Source organism: Leopardus geoffroyi, chromosome A1, assembly GCF_018350155.1.
Source record: "Leopardus geoffroyi isolate Oge1 chromosome A1, O.geoffroyi_Oge1_pat1.0, whole genome shotgun sequence".
NCBI lineage: Eukaryota > Metazoa > Chordata > Mammalia > Carnivora > Felidae > Leopardus > Leopardus geoffroyi.
The window spans coordinates 159,967,220-159,991,253 of NC_059326.1; the positions used below are offsets into that span (position 1 = coordinate 159,967,220).

At 44.0% G+C, this 24,034-nt stretch overlaps 1 protein-coding gene across 4 annotated transcripts in view; it reads left to right on the top strand.

Moving 5' to 3' along the window:
* Positions 1-891: 891 nt before the first annotated feature.
* Positions 892-24,034, top strand: part of RGMB (repulsive guidance molecule BMP co-receptor b) — a 29,401-nt gene continuing 6,258 nt past the window's right edge. Inside the window, exons 1-5 of one of the 4 annotated variants that reach the window (XM_045499306.1) lie at positions 996-1,094; positions 1,430-1,671; positions 2,636-2,711; positions 5,929-6,194; positions 11,517-12,025. In XM_045499306.1, coding sequence (XP_045355262.1) covers positions 2,707-2,711; positions 5,929-6,194; positions 11,517-12,025 — 780 coding nt within the window. In that variant the 5' untranslated portion in view covers positions 996-1,094; positions 1,430-1,671; positions 2,636-2,706. Of the gene's footprint in view, positions 1,324-1,429; positions 1,672-2,635; positions 2,712-5,928; positions 6,195-11,516; positions 12,026-24,034 lie in introns of those variants that run through there. The other 3 variants (XM_045499320.1, XM_045499313.1, XM_045499327.1) reach the window with 3 other exon arrangements.

The following is a 24,034-nucleotide window of genomic DNA, read 5'->3' on the forward strand; positions in this document are numbered from 1 at the left end:
GAAGAGGATTTTTCAATGTATCTTACATTTACCTTAAAATATCCCTAATATTTATTTTTCAATTTGATTGGCACTTTGACAGGAAAAAGCAAGGTGAGAAAACTCTTGAAAAGGGAACCTAAACAGAGTGTGAGGAGGCTTCCCTTGTCACGTGATTTAAGAACCAGAGGGACCATTGCCCCTAACACAGTTTCTTGATAGTGAACCCAAGGTTCAAAGACATTAGATCAGTCGCCCAAGACTCCCACTCAGAAAGTCATGACAGGACCCTCCTCCTTGGATTTTCACTCTGTCCTCTTTATACTGCCCTATGCTGCCTCTAGCGTTAGATCAGGAAACTTTAAGGGATATTGAGGACAGGAGAATAGAAGAAAGCTAGAGAGGGTCAAAGGTACTAAAGTGATTTACCTAAGTCAAGATGCTTGAACCTTTGCCTGGACAAGAAGAGGCAGCCTGCTCGTGCCAGGCAGTGAACGCACAGAGCAATAGCTAGCGCTGAATACCTCTGATGCTCATTTTCAACATTGGAAGATCAGCCTAGGGGAAGAAAGCTAATCGCTTCCCTCTTGCCCTCCACACCTTCTACTGGGATTCAAGTAACTGTCCTTCCTCAAACATCTTTGTGGGCTTGTTCTCTATAACACACGTCCTCACCTGTGTCTTAGGTGCCTCTTTAAATTCTCCGTCCCCTCACAATTCGCAAATCATTATCCTGGGCATTCGTAAGCTGTAAACTTTGCCACTTTGGCACCTCAGGTGGACAGGAAAGATCTCTAGATTCCTTATTTCAGCGAAAGTCCAGAGGGCCGTTCCTGCCACTACCCCAACGCCTTACACCAACCCCCGCCCCCGCCCCCACACATACCCACTATTTATACACGCTAGGAAGACCCTCGGAGATCATTTATGGAGAAGAAGGGGTGCATTTTTGTGGCTGCTGGTGCACAGTTACCGAAAATCCTGGAAAGGCGGGCGCGGGACCGCATCCGTGCCTGTGCCGCGGCGCAGAGCGGGAACAGCCTGCACGTGTCCGCTGCCGCCCGGCCCCGAGACGGCTGGCACGATCGCCAACTGGGAATCGGTTGGTGCCGAGGGTGGGCAAAGGCAACACGACCCGGTGGAGGGCGGCGCGGAGGGTGGCGCTGGCGGCATGAAAGGCGTCTTTGTGCGGGACTTGGGGTGAGGAGGCGGTGAGAATGGCGAGAGCTGAGCCCGGACCTGGAGGCTGGGGCTCGGGGACGCCGCCACCCGCCACTCCTCAGCCGCGCTGGAAAGATCCGGGTAGTGCCGGCAGGGGGCGGTGTGACGCCGGAGGGGGGTGAGGTGAGGGCCCCCGGGTTTGGTCTTCTTTGAGACCTGAGGGGAGATAGAGACGCTTGGAGAAAGCGGGACGGAATTGCGAGATTTGTCTCCCCGCCCCCTCCCCTAGGTGGCGGAGAGATCGCGCTGGCTGGAAGGGTGCAGCCCCTCTCCGGGCGCTCACTCCGCAGTCTAGGAGGCGAGAGAGCGGCCCCCGAGGCGGAGCCTCCCTCCTGCCCCCGGGTATCGCTGCCCCCACCTGGGGGGGAGAGGCGGGCGCCGCGCTGCCCTCCCTCTGCGCCCCCGCCGCGTGGCTTGCGGCTTATTTTCCCAGCTGGCAAGCGTCGCGCTGCAGACAAGGGAATGCCTGTGGTGAGTTGTTTATTTTGTCGAAGTTTGCGGTGGGCCAGGGGGACGTGGGGGGCGAGCGGCAGGCAGCAGCCGGGACTATTTTGTTTAGGTCTTGCTCCACCTGTGTGGTATAAATCTGCCAGCCTCAGGGCGGCAGGGGGCCAGGGTGAGAAAACCCCAGGGCTCCAAAAGGCCTCTTTTTGCCATTTGCAGACCCAGAACTACATTTGATTTTCCACTCCTGGAATCAGCTAGATCCTAACTTACACTACGCCCCATACCTCAAATTACTGCTTCACGTACCCGCTGCGGACTGGGCTTGCGCTGTAAAGGACGGTCAGCGCCCATGGCCCAGTGACAGCTGGCCGTAGAAGTTCTTCCCGGGTACCCTTCCCCATTTCTTGAGGATAGGAGAGCTGTTTGATAGGAGGGGCGCTCTTCAAACTAGTGGGAACTTGTTTGGGCTACTTATGGCACGAAGTCCGTTCAGGCGTGTCGGGTCTACTAGTACCGCAAACAGATCCAGGTTGGCCAGAGTTTCCCAGACTTGAGGCTGGGGGTCGGTAAGCGCTTGGCTCCCAGGGGAGCCCAGAGGAATCCCCCAGGGCTGATGATGACAGTCACCACCGCGGCTGCGTTTGCCTGGAAGAAAAGCCTAAATACATTAGCGAGCTGGTAAAGCTTTTAAGGCCTTCTCCGGAGTGAGTGGCTGGCTAATGAGAGGTTAATTTTGTTTGGAAGGGAAGGCTGCGCTGGTTTCCTGAGATAAATGGACAGGAAGCGCATTACCTCCGCGCGCTGGCAAGCGGCTACCAAATGCTTTTTGCACCTGCCGCTTTGAGCGGTGCGATCCGCTGCAGAGCCCGCAGGGATCGTGGGGGCCGGTTGTGTACGCTCGGGTGATGAGCCCCACTCAGGCCCCGGGCCCTCTCCTTCCGGGGGCGCAGCGCTCACGCCAGGCTCTGGGGTCTTCTCTCACACCCAGGTCCTGCGTGCTCAGGAGCTCAGGGGCCCCCTGATCCCGCCAAGCCCCCTCCAGGAGCGGAAGGGTTAAGAATGATGTAAGTACAATCCACTAGCTGCTTTCTGCTGGGCTGTGGGACTCAGGGCTATTTTAGCCCCAGCTTTGCGTCCACCCTGGACTGGGAAGCAGCGAGGGGGCCTTTACTCTAGAATGGGTTGAACAAATCGCTACCCTGGTAGCTCCTCTGTCCTAGGTGATCTGTTAAGCAGAGAGACCCTCATGTTAGATTTATGGAAATGGAGATATATTAATGGGAATAGTTAAGACATCATGTATGGGTTCAGGAAAATAAACCTGTAATTCTTATTTAGAACCCATTAATGTTGCTGACATGTGTTTTAATTCTATCCATTCGCACGTTCATACCATGGGATGTTTTGCTGTGACCCCTAATTGTGCTGTTCTGGTCTCATCTTTTCTTCCTGAAAAAGATGAAGGGAGAAAGACTAGAGATGGCAAGGAATAGGGTGCGTTTGTGAGTTGTGCGAGCTGTCACTTCACGATTTTTTTTCCTGATTAAAATGTAAAATTTTTATAAGTCATTGACTTTACGGGGGGTGGGGGAATAACCAGATTTTTCTTTGTGTAATCTTAAAATTTTCTCCTAACTTGCAGCATTCGAGCTGGAGGAGTGGATGCGCTATAAGCGACCATTCACCACGCTCTTACTTTCCAAGCCAATTCGGGGGATCTTGCTAACCAGTCCTAATTAACCCTGCGAGTGTGTCAACTGACCTTAAGTCTTGAAAACAGGAACCACCTTGCGGTTTAATTGTGAAAATTAACATTTTACTCTAGCCGGCTGAACACTTATGTGGTAATAAAAAATGAATTGTTAGGCGTATAAATCTTGAGCTTGTCAAATTTTACAACAGATGAGCAATAAAGCACCTTAGAAAAAATGAAGTTTTCCCTCTAAAGAACAGTTCCATTCCGATGCCGAATTTGTGGTGACTCGAGGACGCCCTCTGTTGATAAGATAGTTTAGAGCAGTGTGTGTCTAAAGAACAGGATATGGAGGTGGGGAAAGTGGAGGCTGGGGGCAGGGTGGAATCATAGCAAGTAATGACAGCGAAAAGACCCCAACTAAACTGAATTTGATCCCTAAATTTTGGTTATGTGTTCTGAAGTATGGTGAATAAATTGCCATGCTTTTTTCATAAGGGTCAAATTAAATCTTGGGTTAAGGAAAAAGAACCATCTTACTGTTAGTAGTCTTTGTTGGCAACATACTTTGCAAAGCTGTTCACATTTGATTACTTTAAAAAAAAAAAAAAAAGATGTTGACCAGTATTTCATTAACTTTAGTTCTTTGATTTATGTAGTAATTGCAAGGGAGTAAATTTTTAGTCCCATAGTATTTACTCCATAATATTATCTAAAAATCGTATCAGATAACTCCTCCTGCAAAAAAAAGTCATTTCTCCAGGCCACTCTGAAGCTATTATTAAGCATATTATGGATATACACAAGGCTTGGATTATATCTTGGGCAGTGAAAGGTGTGTTTACCACTTGAGTCATCATAGTATGTAATAAGTAAGTAATGAAAAGTTACAGTAAAAATAGATAGGCATTCTTCTTTAGGGACCTAGTGGTTTGTACAGTTCATAATGTGTCTAATGAGTAAGCCGGAGTGATATAAGGTTTGCCCTCAATTATCCTAGTCCATTGATTAGCACATTGTAACATGTGGAATATTAACGTGTCCGTGGTTGATACGAAATTACCAATTAGAGATTATGAGTAGCGAGCGGGTAGAATTGCAAGCTACAATTTGACTATAAGTGAATTTAAAATGGCAGCCCTGAGCCCTTTGGAGGAAAGGCAAAGGCAAGGGCAGTCGAAGTAACTCCGAGCCTTTGAAGCCATCTTTTAGATTAGATACCACTTCACACCTACTGATAACAGATTGGAACCTATCATCAACCTCACAACATGCTTTCCTGTGTCTCCACTTGCCAACCTCTTTTGTGGCACACAGTTGGGGTTTCTTCCTCATTTTTGGATCCATCCAAGTGGCAAAAGTAGAAACCGATCTGCCATTAAATTAATATACTAAGACCACGAAAATTTGTGGAAAAGCCACCGAGCAACAAGAAATGATGGCATAATTACTCTACACTGCATTAAAAACTCACTATCCTCATTAATCTAATTACACTGTAACAGAACACGTTGAAGTTCGCCCACTCTCAGACTCCTCCCCGCTGCTTTCAGGAAGGGAAATGTCAGAGGAACAGTAACGCCAGAGCCTCGAACAGCTGCTAGCGAATTCCACCGGGAACTGGTGGGTACCTTCCCAGCCCATCCGATCTGTTCCGGACCGCAAGTTACAATCGGATTTCCAACGCGGTGGGGTGCTAGTTTTACCAAACGTCCGGAAAGGGCTCGGAACACGGTTCCGCAGAGGTGATTGGCTGCGAAGAGACCTGCCGCCAGGCGCCTGGTAAAAGCGCCCACTTCCTCTCAGGAGCAGGAGCTGGGGCGGGAGTGACAGAGTGGGGGTGACTTAAAACACATACGCACACAACACCTTAAAGGAAAGCCGAACCCAATCACATTAATTAAAAGGAAAGTCAAAGGCCGCTTCCTTTGTAACGCCGGCAAGAGGGAGTAGCCGTTGCCAATTTCTGTAGGACAGGAGGAAACAGTAAATCGCGGAAAGGGGTGAAGGGAATAGAAGAGGAGGGAGCGCGGAGGAGGTTGGGCCCGGGCGCGACGGACAGGACTCTCAACAGGCGGACGCGGAACTCAAATTACAATGAGCAATCTGAGGGTGGGAGCAGGAGCAGGGGCGGGCGCTTTGTCCCCTGCGAGTGGCCAGCTGAGCCCAGAGGACCAGCGCTTGCAGCCAATGGGGTGAGAGGGAGGGGCTAGGTCGGGGGTGGAGACGACGCGGATTGGCGTGCGTGAGGAGGGCGGGGCGGCAGTGCAAGGCTGAGATTGATTGACCGCGGGGTCGCGGCACAGAAATATCCGGGCTGCAGGCGGCTGCTCGCTAGGGCTGGGCGCGCCTCCAGTGGGTCCACGCCCGCTGAACCCACGCTGGCCGGGACCAGGGCGCCCGCGCTTTGGGGGCCGGGCTCGGCACTAAGCTCACCGTCTTTGTGTCTTTTCTCCCGCCCCCTCTGCCCCGCCTGCCGCCGCGATGCCGCTGCGCCCCGTTGCCGCCGCCGCCGCCGCCTCGCTCCGCCCGCGGCGCGCTTTTCGCTGCGGCGGTGGCGGCGGCCCGTATCCGTCGCGGGCCTGAAGGAGGAAGAAGAGAAAGCGAGGCACGTCCCCCGGTCCATGCCGCAGCCACGGCCCCGAACCCGCCACGGCGCCCGTGCCGCCGCCCTCGCCGGAGCCCACGAGACCTGCATGGACGGGCATGGGCTTGAGAGCAGCACCTTCCTGCTCCGCCGCCGCCGCCTCCGCCGCTGCCGCCGGGGCTGAGCAGCGCCACCGTCCCCAGCTCTGCCCGCCGCCCCTGGCGTTGCTGCTGCTGCTGCTGCTCAGCCTCGGGCTGCTCCACGCAGGTATGAGGCGCGCGCGCGAGGGTAACCAGCTGTAGGTCCAAGTGCTTTGTTCCCAAACACTCCGGCTCCCGAAGGCACACGTTGGGGCAGAAGGGCGGCGTGGCGTGGTGAGACGGTAGAGGCCTCATGGGCTCCAGCCCTGCACCTTTGCCGGGCTCACGGCGCAGCGGCAGGAACGCACCCGCAGGTCGTGCGGCGCGCCCAGGGCGCAGAGGAGAGGCCTCCTCCCCCTCCCTCTCGCGTTTCCCCGCCTTCGGCTCGGACCGTTGATAAATCTTCCCAACAGTCGCTTATCGAAGATTTAGCGGGCGGGGGCGGTGGGGGCTGCGGCCCCGAGACAAACGTTCCGGATGCTTTATTGCTCGCTGCATTGGTGTTTACTGAAAGTCAGGCTGGGATCAGGTTTCCACCGCCGCCGCCCCCTTCGAAGCGAGACAAGGAGCCTTGTGCTGCTTCTCTGGAGTTGGGGGTGGCGACGAGGGGAAGAAATCTCACCAGATGTAAAGATTTCACCGGAATTTGAAAACCTGGGGGGTTAATCTCGAAGTAACTTAAACGTCTTTAAACAGGGATTTCTTCGTATTTGCCAAAACTGCTTTTAGTTCAGCTTTCAACCTCTGTGGAAAAACTGGTGCTTTGTGGTTAAGCCGCGTGTTTTCGGGTTCCCGGAGGGGTTGACACATCTCCCTGCTTTCTGGAGGTCGGCGCTTCCCCTGTGGAAGCGGAGTGAGTTCTCTGTCCTTAGCCAGGTAGACCTACAGATGAGCCTTCTAGCAGGTGATAGTTATTTTTGTTGTGAAATAAGTTTCACTAATACAGTGTTATGTCGTTTGTATCTCAAGGGAGGGGGTATCTAGGATGCTCTTTATAAATAAGGGCTACGTCTAGGAGTTTGTCTAAAAAAATTCTTTAGTGCCAAATTGAAGCTAAATTCTCTTAATTTGAGAACTAGAGCATTAGATAAGTTTTCCTTTGAGATCTTTTTGTCCTGTATTTTATGACAGCAGTCTCAACGCTGTGATCTGGAGAATCGTGAACTGTAATGCCACCCAACTGTGTGGAGTAGTATTTATTTATTAAGTCATACCAGCCTTTCTAAAAATCTGGGAGGTCTTTTAAGTAATGGAAAAAAAAATGTGGCATTTGAGGAGACTTAATTTACTTTTGGTAACTTTGCATTGTGATGGAACAGCTGCATTTTAACACTCACTTGGGGAAACATAGAGTGTAATAGTAAGTTTTACAATGATTAAGGCTTTAAATGACTGACTTTAGAACCTTAGAAAATAATGTCAATCTGCTTATGGTTCCAAGAAAATTTTCATGATGTGTCAAAAGTTACATTCATAAGTGTTTTGTGTGAAGAATATATGTTCATAATGTCAAAGTGTAGGTTTCTTGAAATGGAAATTGAAGTACTGGGTAGGACTGTGTGTCCCTCTTGACTGCTTGGAATATTGTTTCCCTTAGTTGCCAGAGAGTTCTATTACAGAACTGGAATGTGGTCCTTGAAGATTTTTCTGGCCAATAATGAAAGCCCTAAGAAGTTGTTTTAATGTTTTTGAAAATTAAGGTGCCTTATTTCAAAAACTTGGAATGTGAAACTCCTCTCAGTATCTTAATGTGCCCTCACTTAAAGTCACTGTTATATTCTACCTAGAGTTTCTGTGGTGAGTGATATCTCAGGACAACTTGTTGGGGTTGGGTGATTAATTTGGTTATCGAAGAAAGGGCTCCTTTTGAAAGATAGCTTTGAAGCATTTTTCTCTTGATCATACAAGGATTGTTTCTCAGAGAAGGGAGCCTAGCTGAGTGCTCTTTGCAGATGGGCTACCATATGTTTTATGCCTGGATCCATATAATTTGCCACAGCACCCCATATGTCTCTGCATTTTACTTAATTCAGCTTCAGCATATCTTATTTCTTTTATTATAAACTGGTGATTGTGTGGCAAGTTCACACGTGCAGTCCTGGCATCAAGGAAATGGGTCTTGAATGGTGAAGTCTTTGAATCATTAACCAGAGCTCTAGACCCACAAATCCTTTAGCACTTTCATTAACTGGAATGAAAATAGTACCACACCAATCATAGATGACCTGACTCCAAAAATGAAGAGATCTGTAACTGCAGGTTTTGATTTCTGCCCTGAGGAAATGAAAAAAGAACTTTTACACTTTGCTCCCTACCTCCCCCCCATCCCCCACTTTTAGCAAATCTCTACAATTCCTGAATGGAGATCCAATATGGGAGTTACTTGCTTACTCATACACTTCATGGCCTTGTTGGCTACATCCTTGAGATTGTTTCTGCTCTGCATTTTCTTGGCATTTTGACAGGAAGCTTACTTTACCTCCTATAACAGGCAAAGTGTGCACTGTCATTATAAATTCATGAAGCCTGGATATTTCTGGGTGTATGCTGCAAATTAGTCATTATACGGGAGCCTGCAGTGGGGCTGAAACTGCTGACCCAGATGCACTCTCTAGTTAGCCCTCCTCTTTCCCATCATCTCTATTTGAAAGGCTGTTAGAAACCTCATCCCAAACAAAAGAACCCAAGGAGTTCTGTTTTATGTGTCATTTCTCAAAAGAATCAGCACCTGCCTGCTATAAAAAAGGGAAGGAGTGGGGGGGGGGGGTGGTGGGCGGCCTGGGGGAGGAAGGAAGAAGGAGGTGGGAATCTAAATTCTTTTCTGAACAGTTGCATTTGCATTTCATGCTCTTACTTTGGAATATTTTATGACTATTTGAAATAATTATAAGTAAATGTATGCTCGGATAGATTTTATAGACCATAAAAAGAACAAATAGGCACTGGAAGTTTAGCGGAAAGTTCTTGTGCTGTCATTTACATTGTAGTCCAGGAGCTCTTCATTATTGAGTGATCTTGGTCCAGCTTTCATTTCCTTGCTTTCTGCTTGCTATGACTCTGATTTAAAAAGAAAAACATAATTGATACAGTAGTTGCTTAAGTCTTTAAGCCATCAGCTACTGTTGTGTGAGACTCAGGAATGTGGAGGAGATGTGATATGAGGAAGGAAAACGGGATTTGAGGAAAGGCATTGCGCCCTGGGCTTTGCTCTACCCATTTGTGATCCAGCCAGGACAAGGCCTGTAGTTTCCCTTTGTCCTGAATTTCCTAACTGTAAAATGGCTTTAATGCTTTTGGGGTTGATTGGGTTTTTTTTGAGTAAAAACAGTTGAAAATGACTTGACTTGATCTACTTTGGAGAGAGGAAATGTATAAATACAGGAGCTGCTTTTTATCAACTCTGGAATGAGTAAACATGAAATATGCCAAACACATGAAGGTGTGCTTGTGATTTTTTTTTTTTTTTTGAGTGTGATTTAGTGATAGCTGTAACTCCATAGCTCCAAAGTATTAAAATACTGGGTTTTTTTGTTTTTGTTTTTGTTTTTTTTTTAATTCAGGTTAAAGTAAATGCCCTATCTAGACTACATTTTTCTCTTCTTGGTCTTTGAAATTTAAAAACGGTGGGGAGGTGGCTTAAGAGGTTGTCATCTTGCAGTCTTTTCTGCTGAATTCAAGCTAGAAACAGATTACAGGCTGTTTCATTCAGGCTTAAAAGTACTTTAATACTGAAAAGATTAAAGTCTCTTTCTGGAATGTTACTAGGGTTAGTTTTAAGTCTTCATCAGATGAAGTCCTAAATCTTTATAGTATCCTGAAGTTTGTGTCCACGTCTTAAAATAATTATATACTTAATGATACTCTTCCCCCCCCCACACATCTAGAATAGGAATTGTAAAATATTTTATGCCTGTAAAAGATCATGAAGTTCTTTTTAGAACAGTCTCCTCATTTCTCAGCCGAGGTACCTAAGACTTGAAAGGATTGAAACTTCCTCCAGTGCAACGACCTAAAAAGAATGTGGAAGTAACACAAAATATGTCTTAGTTAGTTTCTATAAAACTTGAGGTGGATGATTAAGAAAAGTACTTTCCTTTTCAGTAATTCTAGAGTTCCCACTTTAAGGACCAGAATATTAAACTGTTTGGCACATACAACTGACCTAGTATTGGCAATTCTTACATATTTTTATGCTTTGAGATGTTTTTATTTTTTTATATGAGAAGCTAGTGGCAAAACATCATTTGAAAACTGTGAAATAGTAGGGCAGTAGTAGGTGGTTTTTCATTACTTCATTTTAACTTTGCTTAAATCATTAGGTATATTGGAACTGTCGACCTAAGGAAAAAAGTCATTTATATATGTTCTAAGAATTCTGTGTGCTATGTTTCCTTGGTTCTGATAAAACACAGTTGGTGCAGTCATCTGCCTATGCAGCATGATTTCAGTGTGGTGTCCTTTTTGATTCAGTGTACCCTTCCTGATGAGCTGCTTGGGATTGGGATCCAATGGTGACGGGTGTTAAGGGAGAAGTAAATCTGCAGCTTGGTTAAACGATCAACTTTATTTATTTATTTATTTATTTTAACATTTATTCATTTTTGAGAGACAGAGACAGCACAATTGGGGGGGGGGGGGGAGGAGCAGAGAAGAAAGGGAGACACAGAATCCAAAGCAGGCTCCAGGCTCTGAGCTGTCAGCACAGAGCCCGATGCAGGGCTCAAACTCAGGGGCTAGAACTCCTTGACCGTGAGATCATGACCTGAGCCAAAGTCGAATGCGCAACTGACCGAGTCACTCTGGTGCCCCTTGACTTTATTTTTTTAAGAGAACATTTACACTTTGTAGCATCCAGGAGATTGTAGGTTTATATACAGTTTGTCAATAAACATCCTTAAGGAAATGCAGAATAACTTAGTACCTGGATTTTCTCTTGATATTCTTACCCTATAGCTGTACTAGAATCAAGTAAAGGTGTTTTAACTAATGCTATAAATTTAGGGATCCCTACCTAAGGTGTGGAACCTTAATCATGGTTTTGTGCTTTCCAAAGCAAATGAGTTATACACTTAGCAAAATCAAAACAAAGTTCACATCTTTAACTTGGCCTTAGAGAAGAAGAATCTTTCTCAAAATCTATAAACAATAGCAAAGTGATCAAATACTCCGTTTAATTTTAACATGAGAATACTGGGCTCAGACTCATGTTCCCTCATAGTGGTTCATGATTTAAAGTTTTAAGGTAACTGATTGCGTGCAGTTTTTCTCCCAGTGGCTTAATTTGTGAGGGAAAAAGAAGCACAATGCAACCCTAGTTCTGAAGGCTTTCTTAAAATTGGAGTGTATGGAATAGAACAAACTGTTCCCAAAGGACAGTGTCATTTTCTCATGTAGCTCAGGAAGTTATGAAGCGTTTAAAAAACGTTTGGTGTTATCTTTTTTCTCATAGGTGACTGCCAACAGCCGGCCCAATGTCGAATCCAGAAATGTACCACGGACTTTGTGTCCCTCACTTCACACCTGAACTCTGCCATTGACGGCTTTGACTCTGAGTTTTGCAAGGCCCTGCGTGCCTATGCTGGCTGCACCCAGCGAACTTCAAAAGCCTGCCGTGGTAACCTGGTGTACCATTCTGCTGTGTTGGGTATCAGTGACCTCATGAGCCAGAGGAACTGTTCTAAGGATGGACCCACATCCTCTACCAACCCCGAAGTGACCCATGACCCTTGTAACTATCACAGCCATGCAGGAGCCAGAGAACACAGGGGAGGGGACCTGAACCCTCCCAGTTACCTTTTTTGTGGCTTGTTCGGAGATCCTCACCTTAGAACTTTCAAGGATCACTTTCAGACATGCAAAGTGGAAGGAGCCTGGCCGCTCATAGATAATAATTATCTTTCAGTTCAAGTGACGAATGTGCCCGTGGTCCCTGGATCCAGTGCTACTGCTACAAATAAGGCAAGTATACTTTTTTCTTTCTTATAACTTGGAGATTTTTGATTCTTCAGACAATCTTTGAAGTATGATACAAAAGACAGTTTAAAAGGAACTTTTTCTTGTTCTTGGCATGCAATTAACAGGGTGAATGAAAGATTAAATGAAAATCATTTAGTAAAGAATTTCTCTGGAATTCTAGGCTTATGTAAAATGTGGGTTTTAGTACAACTAAGCAGTGATATGCAAAAAACAAAACAAAAACAAAAAACACCGAAGTTGTGTTCTCTATGGAAAAGGCAGGCCTGTTTAATGGGAAAATGTATACTTTTTTTTTTTTTTTCCTGTGAAGTCTTTTGAGTGTGACTCTTGTTGAAGAAATCCATGTTCCTATTTATCAGATGACCAAAGTGGGTGTTCCAAGTAAAGAAAGCTATCAAACCTGGGGCAATAACCCATCAGGAAACATATTTTATTGGGAATTTGGAAGCTATAGTAAAATGTAATGGCTATAAGCTAGCTTCCCAGTGGCAAAGCCACAATTGTGTTTTAGTTATTAATGTTGCCGTGACCAAGGAATTTTAGAATTGGCTATTGTGGAGCAGTGATGTATAATCCCTGTTGTAATCTCAGGATAACATTTTAATTAAGCTGAGGGGAAAACTGACAAAATTAAGTTAAGCTTACCCTGCGTAGCTGCCCTTGTCTGCATTTGTGTGTGTGTGTGTGTGTGTGTGTGTGTGTACTTGCGTTAAAGAAGCTAATGCCAAATAGAGATCATTTGAACCAACTTTAAGGCACCACTGTCAGTGCAACTAGGTGAAGGGCTATGAACTGGATTCCCAGTTGGCAGTCAGTGCTAATTCAGGCATTAGTAAGTAAATACAGAGGTTAAAAAAGGTTTTCCAGAAAAAAAGACTGTCCCAAATAACCAGCTCCTTCCCTCTCTCTTCCAACTACAAAATCACACATACAGGCTATCTCATCTTGTTCATTTTCCTTTATCTGTTCATGAGTTGGCTTGGACTGAAAGATAGTTGACAAGGATCAAGCTTTTGTAATAGTTATGACAGCTCTTTTGATTCCAGGACACCCTCCCTTGCCTCTAAACACGTGTGGCATATTTTTAAGTGAATTTAAATGATTTTACTTGGCATTTTGTGGAGGTAATTTTACAACCCCTCCAGAGATAGCTGGAGACACCCAAGGGTGTCACAAATCTAAGATTAGAAGTCATTGCTCTGAACAAAGAAGTCTGTTACATTAGTCCAGACATTTTAGGTGGACTCAAAAATGTTTATGCTTTAACTCCCAATAAAAGCCCAGGCTTGCCTTTCCAAATCCCGCATCTCAAGTAAACTTTACCTCCTCTGGTTTTTATAAGCATGCAAATAATTTTTCTTGTCTATATATTAAAATAAGTATCAGCTGTAAGTTATGGTAGACAGGTACACAATTATGAACTTATAACACAAATCATGGCCAAAAATCCATCATTGCTGCAGAGTCATAGTGCATAAAACCTGGGGATTGTCTTTGGGAAAATATGAGACTGAAGATTCAAGAAGGCAGTTCCACTGGGAATGGAGAGAGTCATCATTGATCGTGTAGATAATTGAGGGTTTAGAGGGCCTTCACAATACCTTTGAGATTAGTAAGTGCTTTGTGCACAAGAAAATATTGGTTCTTTTCACAAGCCCTAAATTTAATTTTCCATGCCTTCCATCCAATCATGTGTCACGTCTACTTGTTACTTAGCCTTTCAAAATTCTATACTTTTTACTGATTGTGGTGAAATATTTGGGGACAATGAATTTTGTTATGAGTATTAATATTACATAAATGGAACAATTGACACTGAAGTATTTTATGTCATTCCATTTCAGTTGTGATTGAATCTGTCATAGTTTTTAGCAAATAAATAAAAAGTACAACTTTGCTTTCTCCCTCAGTTTTGTAATGATCAGAAGTTTCACCCATTCCAAAAAGGATGTGGGAGAAAAACTGTCCTCTGACTTAAATTCAAGCAGACAATGAGAACGCGTGGTCTTTAAGTGCACTGCTGGAAAGTAGTTCCCCACATCTGGTGACCATGCTTTTCAGCAGCAGATGACTCCATGGCTTTGTGACCTCCGGTAGTTGTGTTGTGTTGTTTTGTTTTGTTTCCCTTCTACTTTTTTCAGCTCTCTGCAAAGCCCCCCAAAATATCTGGAAGGTTACTGCCAAAGACCTGTCTCAATGCTGATATGATCTGTGCTGGTGAAACACAACTAAGGGCCTAAAATTCTGCAGCACAATTTCCTTTTACCTACCCAGGGCCAAAATAAAACCTTTAAAAATTTTTAAGCAACGAAAAAATGATGGTAATAAAAATAAAAATGCTCTGAAGCAAAAAGAACGTAGGAAATAAGTTCCAGAAAAGATCTGATTGTTTTTTTTTTTTTCCTGATGTCTACTGTAATACTTTCTTAAAAAATCTTTCAGAAGATTTTTTTGCATGAGTCTCAGCTTTACTGAGACCTCAAAGAGGTACATAGACCAGCTCCTTAATAACTTAGCACTGCACATTGGAGTTACTGTATCATCCTTGGGGTCAAGCATTTTTAATGACATATGTGCTCAGTGTCACTAGATTTAACAGCTGACCAATGCTATGGTAGAGGCTAGCCAACTGTGCTGCTGAAATTGTTGCATGTAAGCACTCATTCATTTCACTGTCTTCAGCTATGAACTGAAGCACTGACCCCAGTGTTCTGCTCAGTGAGGGCCTAGAGATAATTTCCTCAGTCCTGGGAACCTGGCTTCTTGAGCAAGCCATCTTGTAGTCATCTTTGTGATCTCTACCTGCCCCTTAGTACCTTTCCATCCTCACAGAAAGAAAAAAATGTAGGGGGAAAAAATCTAAACGCAATGAAAGTGAAGTCATCTCTATTCAAGGGGTCATTTATTAGCTAAGCCTTTTTCTTTGTCCACATAACAAGCATTGAGTTTAGGGCAGCTAGACTTGCAGTACTCAACAATGTGGCCTCATCCACCGTCATCTACTTTCTGTCCTCCTTCCCTGGGAAACTTAGGGTGGTTTTCCAGTTGATCATGATGGGCACAGATCTGCCTCCTCCAGGCCACTCTTGTTAGGCCCTCCACCAGCCCGTCTCCCTCTCTTCAGAGGAGTCTTGTGCTGTCGCTGCCTTGCCAGGTAGGTGTGTGTGTGTCGCTAAAGGGGAGGCCAGGGCTAGCTTTTTATCCCCACCCAGGGGCTTGAGGGGTTTCTGGCACAGCTGCATGCCTTGGCTGAGATCCACACCAGCTCAGAGCTGTCTTCCCCACCTTTGGCTGTGAGCGGCGGCTTCAGGCCTGCAGGCCCTGGAGAAGAGAGATGAGAGGGACAGGCTTAGAACTGGCAGAATTGGCTAAATAGGGAGGGAAAAAAAAAAAAAAAAAAAACAGTTTTTGTTTTGGGGGAAGAGGCGGCCGCACTATTTAGGCTCCAAAAAGGACACATGTGCATAGCTCTCCTGGGCCTCAGACAAATATGCCAGATCATCTGGAGAGAATTCTGTTCAGTACCATCTCTTGCCCATTCTCTTTGCCAGCTCCTTCATCTCCTGTTCACTTCACTCTGTGTATCTGTGTATCTCTGTTTAAGTGGACTTAGGCTTTGTGCCATGGTTACAGAATGCAATTTTGGAGTAAATTTGATGAAAAGATTCTTTACTTCACAAATGTATTCCTAGTAGCCTAAACAATGGGAATACTTTTTAAGATGATTTCTTACAAGTACTTTGGATACCTTAGCTCTATTTTTCAATTTATTTTAATGTAATCTTGTCTTTGTGCATTACTCTGGCTTTGTCATCCTGTCCTTCAGTCTCAATAAAACAAAACTGTAAGTAGGAGGGGAGATTGGGGATGACGGCAAGTGCCTTTATAGACTGCTACAGAATTTTCCATGCTTCCTCCTTTAGTGAGAGAAGGCGGTTTACCTTAAGGTGTTTGCATTTGGGAAAGAGGTATGTTCTTCGTCTTGGCCAAGCCAGGTGACTGTTGGCCAGGTGGCTGAGCACCCTGGGGTGCCTTGTATGTTCCGTGGGCTTCCAGCTCCTGGTAATCCTGTTGGCAGTAGTACTTAGCGCCTATCCAAAGCATGGGAGGAAGAGGCCATGCCCAGCAGCTAGTTACTTATTTATTAAAGTCCATAATTATCCCTAATTCTCAAATTCCAGCTACTTTCTGGGAAATTCCTAAAAACTTCCACTGGTTGATGATACTAGAGATATAGGAAGACTTAGATTGTTGGGTTCATTCTTGCTTTCTGTCTCCTTCAAACTATAACCCAAAGTGCATCATTGAGGTAAAACATACTTGCTTGTGGGGCCCTAGAGCATGGTTTGGGTCCTCCCCTCCTCTCTGACGCCCATTCACATATAGTTGTTGTTTCACAGCAGTACGTGGGCACGTAAACCAGTGTTCTGGATCATTTTCTATTGGTTACAAAATCAAAGCAAGATGTGCCTACATTTCAAAGGCTTTCAACTGTCATGTTAAACATATCTCTGGATCAGGGTCAGGAAGACTGTCCTCTTTTGAACCCAGGCCTAGTACATCTTTGTAGCCAAGTTTTGGCCCCCGACCCCACCCCATTATGTTTTTAGTATCTTTACAGAGATAGTCTGAGCTAAACGATAATGATCATTCTTATTTTTATTGACTAAGGAAGATGCCTCATACTCCCATAGGCAGGATTGTATTTTGAATATATGGACACTGTTCTTGCATGCTGGCTGCATTATTAGAGGGGACAGTGGCATTTGCTTTGTGAATGTAGAAGCCTTTGCTTCCAGAGATCAGAAACTTCCTTGCACGTGACTAACTTTTAAAGGCTGAAATTTCTCTTTATTTTGTTCTGATTATCTTTTATGCAGGTAATTCTTGCCATCTCTTTAAGATTGCTGCTTGTCCTAGCATTTGCAGAAATGCTGGGGGGGTGGGGAATTAAGAGTGATTGAAGCATATTGGGGAACAGATGGGAAAGAAGTTTGCAGTTGTAGCTCCCTGCTCAGTGTAATCATTTCTCTCCTAAAGTGTAAGATTAACTTGGCGCTGCATTTGAACCACCGAGCTTTACGGGGCCTACCATGGGGTGGTGAGGGAGATGCAGAAGTGGTATCAGTCTCTGTCTGGGTGTAAGCACATAGCACATCAGCCGTTGGTGGAGAATTGTGGGGCTTGTGTGTAGAACTAGCCACTCAGGGTTTCTTTCTAGAACATCAGTGGCCCACATTCATAAGCTGTTTGCAGATGTTCCTACTTAGCAAGTTGTCACAGGTGTCAACAAGGGCCAGAGAGGTGGGCTGCTCACTGTACCCAGGGCATACCCCTTCCCCTGGTCACTGTCACAGGTCACCGGTTCTACTCCTGGTATTTGGCACAGTCTCCCTTTCCACCCACTATCGTCAACGTGGCCCCTCTCTTGAACCTGCATTTCCTTATTCCCTTACACCCTAGAAGGATCTAGAACCCTGGCTGCCACTTTTGAAGGTTGTTGGTCTTTAATAACCAAAATAACTTTCCAGAGTTTTTTTTAATAACTTTCCAGAATTTGACATCAGAGTCACCAATTCTTAAATTCATTTTTCTGGGTCCCATCTCATGAAACCCATGAAAGCATATCTTAGATAACCTTCTCCTCCCTGACTTTATTTACTACTTGTAGAAACAATATTGAAACAGTAAACAGGGTGCCTGGCTGTCAGTTAGATGTCTGATTCTTGATTTGGGCTCAGGTCATGATCTCACAGTTCATGAATTCAAGCCCTGCATCGGGCTCTGCGCTGACAGTGTGGAGCCTGCTTGGGATCCCCTCCCTCCCTCCCTCCCTCCCTCTCTTTCTCTCTGTCTTTCTCTCTGCCCCTGTCTTGCTCTCCATCCCAAAATAAACTTTTTTTTTTTTTAAGAAGATGAAAACAGTAAATAGTTTTTAGAAGAGAAGTCAGCTATAATTCCAGGTGGTTGTGTTCTTCCTTTGTCTTTTTCTGTTTTCCTGCCTAGCTCCTGTTTGTACTGGATTATAAGGTCTTAGGCCCAGGAGCTACTCAACTTTGCTTCATACGGGTTCAGCAAATTTCTTGGAGGGAAACGGATTTCCAAATATATGTAAGGGGGAAAAGAAGAAGGAGAAGAAATTATTAGCTGTATGGTTTATCTTTTAGTGTAAAAGATCATTCTGTAAGATGAATGGGCCTGCCTTGGTGGTTCTTTATGCCATTCTTGCCATACAAGCTACATCATCCTATTGTTATGTGCATTAAAATCCTCTGGGTCCTAGTCTTTTACCATCTCTGTTCTGTAGAATGAAGAGACTTAGAAGATGTTAGTAGAAACCATCTAAAATTGTATAAAGTTTGTACTTGCATATCTATTAAGCCCTGTATTTTGAGTCCTCCTTCTCTGTGCCCCTCCCTCTGTCCCAGCTGTGGTTTAGGAGGAGGACACCTTCAAAATATCCTCCATTTGTAAATGAAATGAACACAAGTCCTGTGCTAGCTGGGCAGGACTCCCTGCACTGCTTATGGGCCTCTGCTCCTTTCAAACAGATCCACGATCCTCCACAGCTTAAACCAGAGGCCAAGTCTGATACACAACTGACAGAACTTCTTTTACTGTCACATTTCTAGCTGCCCTGTTAAATTTTCTTTGGGTCAACATTTTGAGAGGAAGGGGCGAGAAGGAAACACCGGATGGTTGGTACTTTTTTATGTTGGCTTCAATTAATGCTACCCAAACAGTTTCTGCCTATGTGGAATGTGGCACATAAAAAGAGTTACCCTACAGTGCCGAACAATGAAAAATCTACCTTACCCATCTTGTCTTTATTTGTTTTGACTGCAGTAGAACTTGCTCTTCCACTGTTTTGAATTTTGTGTTCTCATGGGTGGGGTAACTTCAGGACTTTGTAAAATGCTCAACTTAAGCGATAACTAACAAGCATAGCAGCACACATCTGAGGTACAGAACTGAACTGGACAGGCTCCCAGTGAAAACACAGTGCTGTTAATTGTAGAAAGAGCTTTTGGTGAAACTGGGTCTCTGGCAAGACGAGTTCTTTGTGTCCTAGTGAGCCGGTTATTTTAAGAGTTGAAGCTAAAAGAATGTTTGGCTAATTCTGGTGGGGTTCTGTGAGTGTTAGAACATTGCATGTGTGCTACGGTAGATTGATAATGATGGCATTTAAACACTAAATGCTCCTCAGCTCTGCATTTTCTCCTGAAATGAGGGGTCAGGGTTTAATCTTTATACCTAAAGGTATGTTCAAGTGTGCCCGCGTGTCCAAGTTTGCACTCGGTGGTGTTGCTGACTTCCTCTCTCCTGCCTCACGCACATGAAGACCAAGGCTATTGCTTGTAGCATTTCAGTTAACTGACTTCTTGAAATACATGGTCATCACCTCCAGCCACCTCTTTCGTGAATGGGCTTTTTTTTTTTTTTTTTTTAATAGCCCTGGGAACTTGAAATTGAACCTAGAAGTGGTAGAGAGTGAGTGTATTGTAAAGACCTTCAGACCCTTTTAGTTTTCAAATCATTTCTCAAAACTGAAAAATGATCGGAAGCTGTGATTTCCTAATCCCCATAGGATTGGGCAACAACTCTGCTGAACCAAGGCCTAGGGCATTGACCAGAGGTTCTGCTCTAGGGCCTCAGGATCTATGTCACTGCCCCCTCCCCCTCTTTGGAGGGCAATCCGCAAAGGCAAGACCTGCTAGGGCAGATTCCTGCCCCTAGAGTTACGCCTCCAGCCCTGGCTCTCACCTTTCAGAATACTTCTGGCCTCTGGTCTGAAGCACAGTGGCAGTGGAGGCCTGTAACACTGTCCACACATGCTTAACTTCACATCTAGAAACATGACTTCTTACACTTGGTGGCCTCATCATAATGCAAAATCTGAATACAGCAACCAACAAGTGCCATGTTGAGTCCTCTGAGTGGCTAAGACTTGAGGACTAGATGCCCTCCCTCCTCATGCCCAGCCTAGCCTTGCTCTGCTCTGTACAAGGAAGCTGGCCTATTTCACTGTCTCAGAGCCTATTTATACTTAGAGCCTTCCTTGTTTTAAGTACACAGAAGTTACTCTTTGGAAGTCTACATTTTTGTGCCTGTCTCTTTTATGTGTCATCCCTGGGCCTGCTTCCCTTTCACTCTTGCGTATTCTTTCCAGCCACTGAGATTAATGCTTCTCCCCTGGACCACCCTAGCAGCCTCAGCTGTGGGTGTCCTTCGCCTCTGGTTTGGTTTCTTCTTTCTCCATCCGCTGCCAAGAACCCCTCCAGCAGCCAAGGCAGCCCTTGTTCCTGCATGTATTACCTGGGGCAACACTGAAGAATAAATAAGTCTGATCCATTCCATTTCTCTGGAATCCTGGAAGTGCGCCTAGAACAGAGCTCTGTGGAAAGAGATTCCGAGGGTAGCGAAACCAATTTTGATACCTCTTTTGAAGGTAAGAGGCATCATTCCAGCCCTAAAAGAGGAGTCTGCCACCCTCCTCTTACACATGTATACTGTCTTTCTGCTAGTACCTAAAAAAAAATACACTTTTGTAGGTCTTAGGTTCAGCTTTCTTGTATGTAGATACCTGATGTATAGGTTAAGTCGTCATTTTAGAATTACTTATCAATTACTGACCATCTCAACATTTTCCCCTAAATACTGTATATAATATTCTCCTGTGTCTTTTTTAATTCAGGTATACTTCACATACAATGTCATATTGCTTTCAGGTATACAACATAGTGATTTGACAACTCTATACATTATACAGTGCTCACCACGATAAGTGTAGTCACTATCTGTAACTGTACGACGTTATTACATCCTTATTGACTGTAATCTCTGTTGTACTTTTCATCTCCATGAGTTACGTATTTTATAACTGGAAGTTTATACCTCTTAATCTCCTTTATATTTCACCCATCCTTCCACTGCTACCACCACCCCGCCCCCAGCAACCACCAGTTTGTTCTTTGTATTTTGAGTCTGTTTGTTTCTTATATTACGGGTATAAGTGAAGTTATACAGTGTTTCTTTCTCTGACTTATCTTACTTAGGATAACACCCTCTTTATCCATTCTACTTTCAGTAGACACTTGGGTCACTTCCAAATCTTGTTTATTGTAAATAATGCTGCAGTAAACATAGGGGTGCATGTATCTCTTTAAATTAGTTTCCATTTTTCTGGAGTAAATACCCAGCAGTGGAATTACCAGATGGAATAATCTTTTATTTTTAATTTTTTGAGGAACGTTTATACCGTTTTTCCACAGTGGCTGTGGCACCTGGCTCCACCAGTTTACATTCCCACCCTTTTCTCTCCTACTCACTAATACTTGTTAGCTCTGTCTTTGTGATACTAGCCATTCTACCTGGTGTAAGGTAATCTCTGATTGTGGTTTTCACTTGCATTTGCCTGATGATTAGTGATGTTGAGCATCTTGTTATGTGTCAGTTGGCCATCTGTACGTCGTCTTTGGAAAAATGCATATTCAGGTCGTCTGCCCATTTTTAATAGGATTTTGTTTTTGGTATTGACTTCTATAAGTTCTTTATGTGTTTTTGAAAATTATTCTCTTACTAGATACACCGTTTGCAAATATCTTTTCCCTTACAGTAGATTGCCTTTTCATTTTGTTGGTTTCCTTCACTGTGGAAAACCTTTTTAGTTTGATGGAGTCCCAGTAGTTTATTTTGGTTTTGTTTCCCTTGCCCAAGAAGACCTACGGAGAAAAATGTTGCTAAGGCCAACATTCAAGAGATTGTGGTCTATGTTTTCTTCTAGGAGCTTTAATGGTTTCCAGGCTCACATGTAGGTCTTCAATCTATTTTGATTTTATTTTTGTGGTGTAAAAAGTGGTCCGCTCTTCCCAACACCATTTATTGAGAGACTGTTTTTTCCATTGTATGTTCTTGTGCCACTTTGTTATACATTAATTGTCCATATAAGCATGGGTTTCTTTCTGAACTTTTTTTCTGTTCCATTTATTTGCGTGTCTGTTTTTGTGCCAGTGCCATACTGTTTTGATTACTACAGCTCTGTATTATAGTTTGAAATCAGGGATTGTGATGCCTCCAACTTTGTTCTTTTTCAAGACTGCTTTAGCTACCCAGGGTCTTTTGTGATTTCATACAGATTTTAATCCTAATTCTGTGTAAAATGCTGTTGGTATTTTGGTAGAGATTCCATTTAATCTGTAGATTGCTTTGGGTAATATAGACATGTTAACAGTATTCTTCTACTCCATGAGCATAGTATATCTTACTGTGTATTTACTTTTTGTCTTCAATTTCTTTCATCATTGTTTTACAGTTTTCAGAGTAGAGGTGTGTCACTCGGTTAAATTTATTCCTAGGTATTTTATTAATTTTGATGCAATTACAAATGGGATAGTTTTCTTAATTTCTCATTTTGAGAGCTTCTTAGTAGTATATACAAAGGCAATGATCTCTGTATATTAATTTTGTATCCTGCAACTTTATTGGATTTAATTATTCTAATAGGTTTTTTGTTAAATCCTTAGGGTTTTCTATACATAGTATCATTGTCATCTGCAAATAGTGACAGTTTTACTTCCTCCTTAAGAATTAAGAATGACTTATCTTTCTTGTCTGATTGCTGTGGTAAGAGTGGACATCCTTATTTTATTCCTGATCTGAGAGGAAATTGACCCTGAGAAATAAAGAGTAGATATTTTGGACCTAGAGATAGAGCTTGTGAATGTTTTCCTTTGAAGCATGTACCCTTATTGGAGTGGTTTATTTTTGCTCACACCAGAGGACTTAATGTAGAGGCTGTGTGCCAATTTATCTAAGGGTAAAAGGGGATGTGAGCAGTGGTTCTCTTATCCTCCCTTATAGGTACCTTTTTTTTTCCAACCTATAATTGCACCCAGAGGATCTAATGAGGCAGACATATCAGCTGATGATGCGAAATAGAATTAATCTTAGCTTCCTTTAACACAAACAGAATTTTAACCAGGTACTTATCAAAATTGTGTTTCTCTGTGTTCTTTCCTAATTTCTGGGACTATTTCAGTTTCGTTTGTTGGCTCATCTTAATCCAAGAGATAGGAGTCCCTTGATCTGAGAGTCCAGTTCTGGAATTTGAGGATTCTGGTAAGGTTCTGCACTTACAGTGCTGAATAGCCTGACTAAACGCTGATGGTTATTTCTTCCAAAATGCAATAAGCACTAGTTAAGTGTACAGCCTTAAGGGAATTCTGCTGTTTGAAAACCTATGCACAGCACTTTGCAAAGCTGTTGAGCCTGGTGGAGCTCTTTCTCTATCTTGGCAAAGCTGGGCCTGGGTTTTCCTTTGTTGGTTACCTCATTTTCTTTTAATGCATTTTCTTTTCGTGGTGGAAAAGAGAGGCGGGTGCCCCTAAAGTTCGATTTTTCACGGCAAACCTTAAATCCGTATATCACATGTAGAAAGGTTGATTTGTAGCTGCTATCTCTGTCTTCCTAATAGACCTTATGGGTGGTAAAGATCTTAGGGAGTGCAACATTAAAAATGAATGAGGAGTACTGGAGTAGTTTGTCTGAGGTAGGGGTTGAGAGGGACTTGGTGGGAAAGGTTTAACAAAAGGCATTGATGTTTTAAATGCACAGAAATGCCATCCATCAATAATAAATGGTGTGGCGTAGAATAGATGTGCCAAATTGAGTTATTACAGCATATGGATCAGTTCATGGATGGGGAAAAGTAAGCACTATAGCTGGTGTTTTTAAATTATCTGTTTGAGAGCTTTAGAATACAGTTTTGAATATCCTGTTTTCACCCTCTAATAGCTGCTAGTTGGCAGTTGAAAACGTTTGGAAAACTGAGGGTTTTTTTTGTTTTTGTTTTTGTTTTTTTAAGAATTGGGGCGCCTGGGTGGCTCAGTCAGTTTAGTGTCCGACTTGGGCTCAGGTCATGATCTTGCAGTCCATGAGTTCGAGCCCCATGTCGGGCTCTGTGCTCATAGCTCAGAGCCTGGAGCCTGCTCC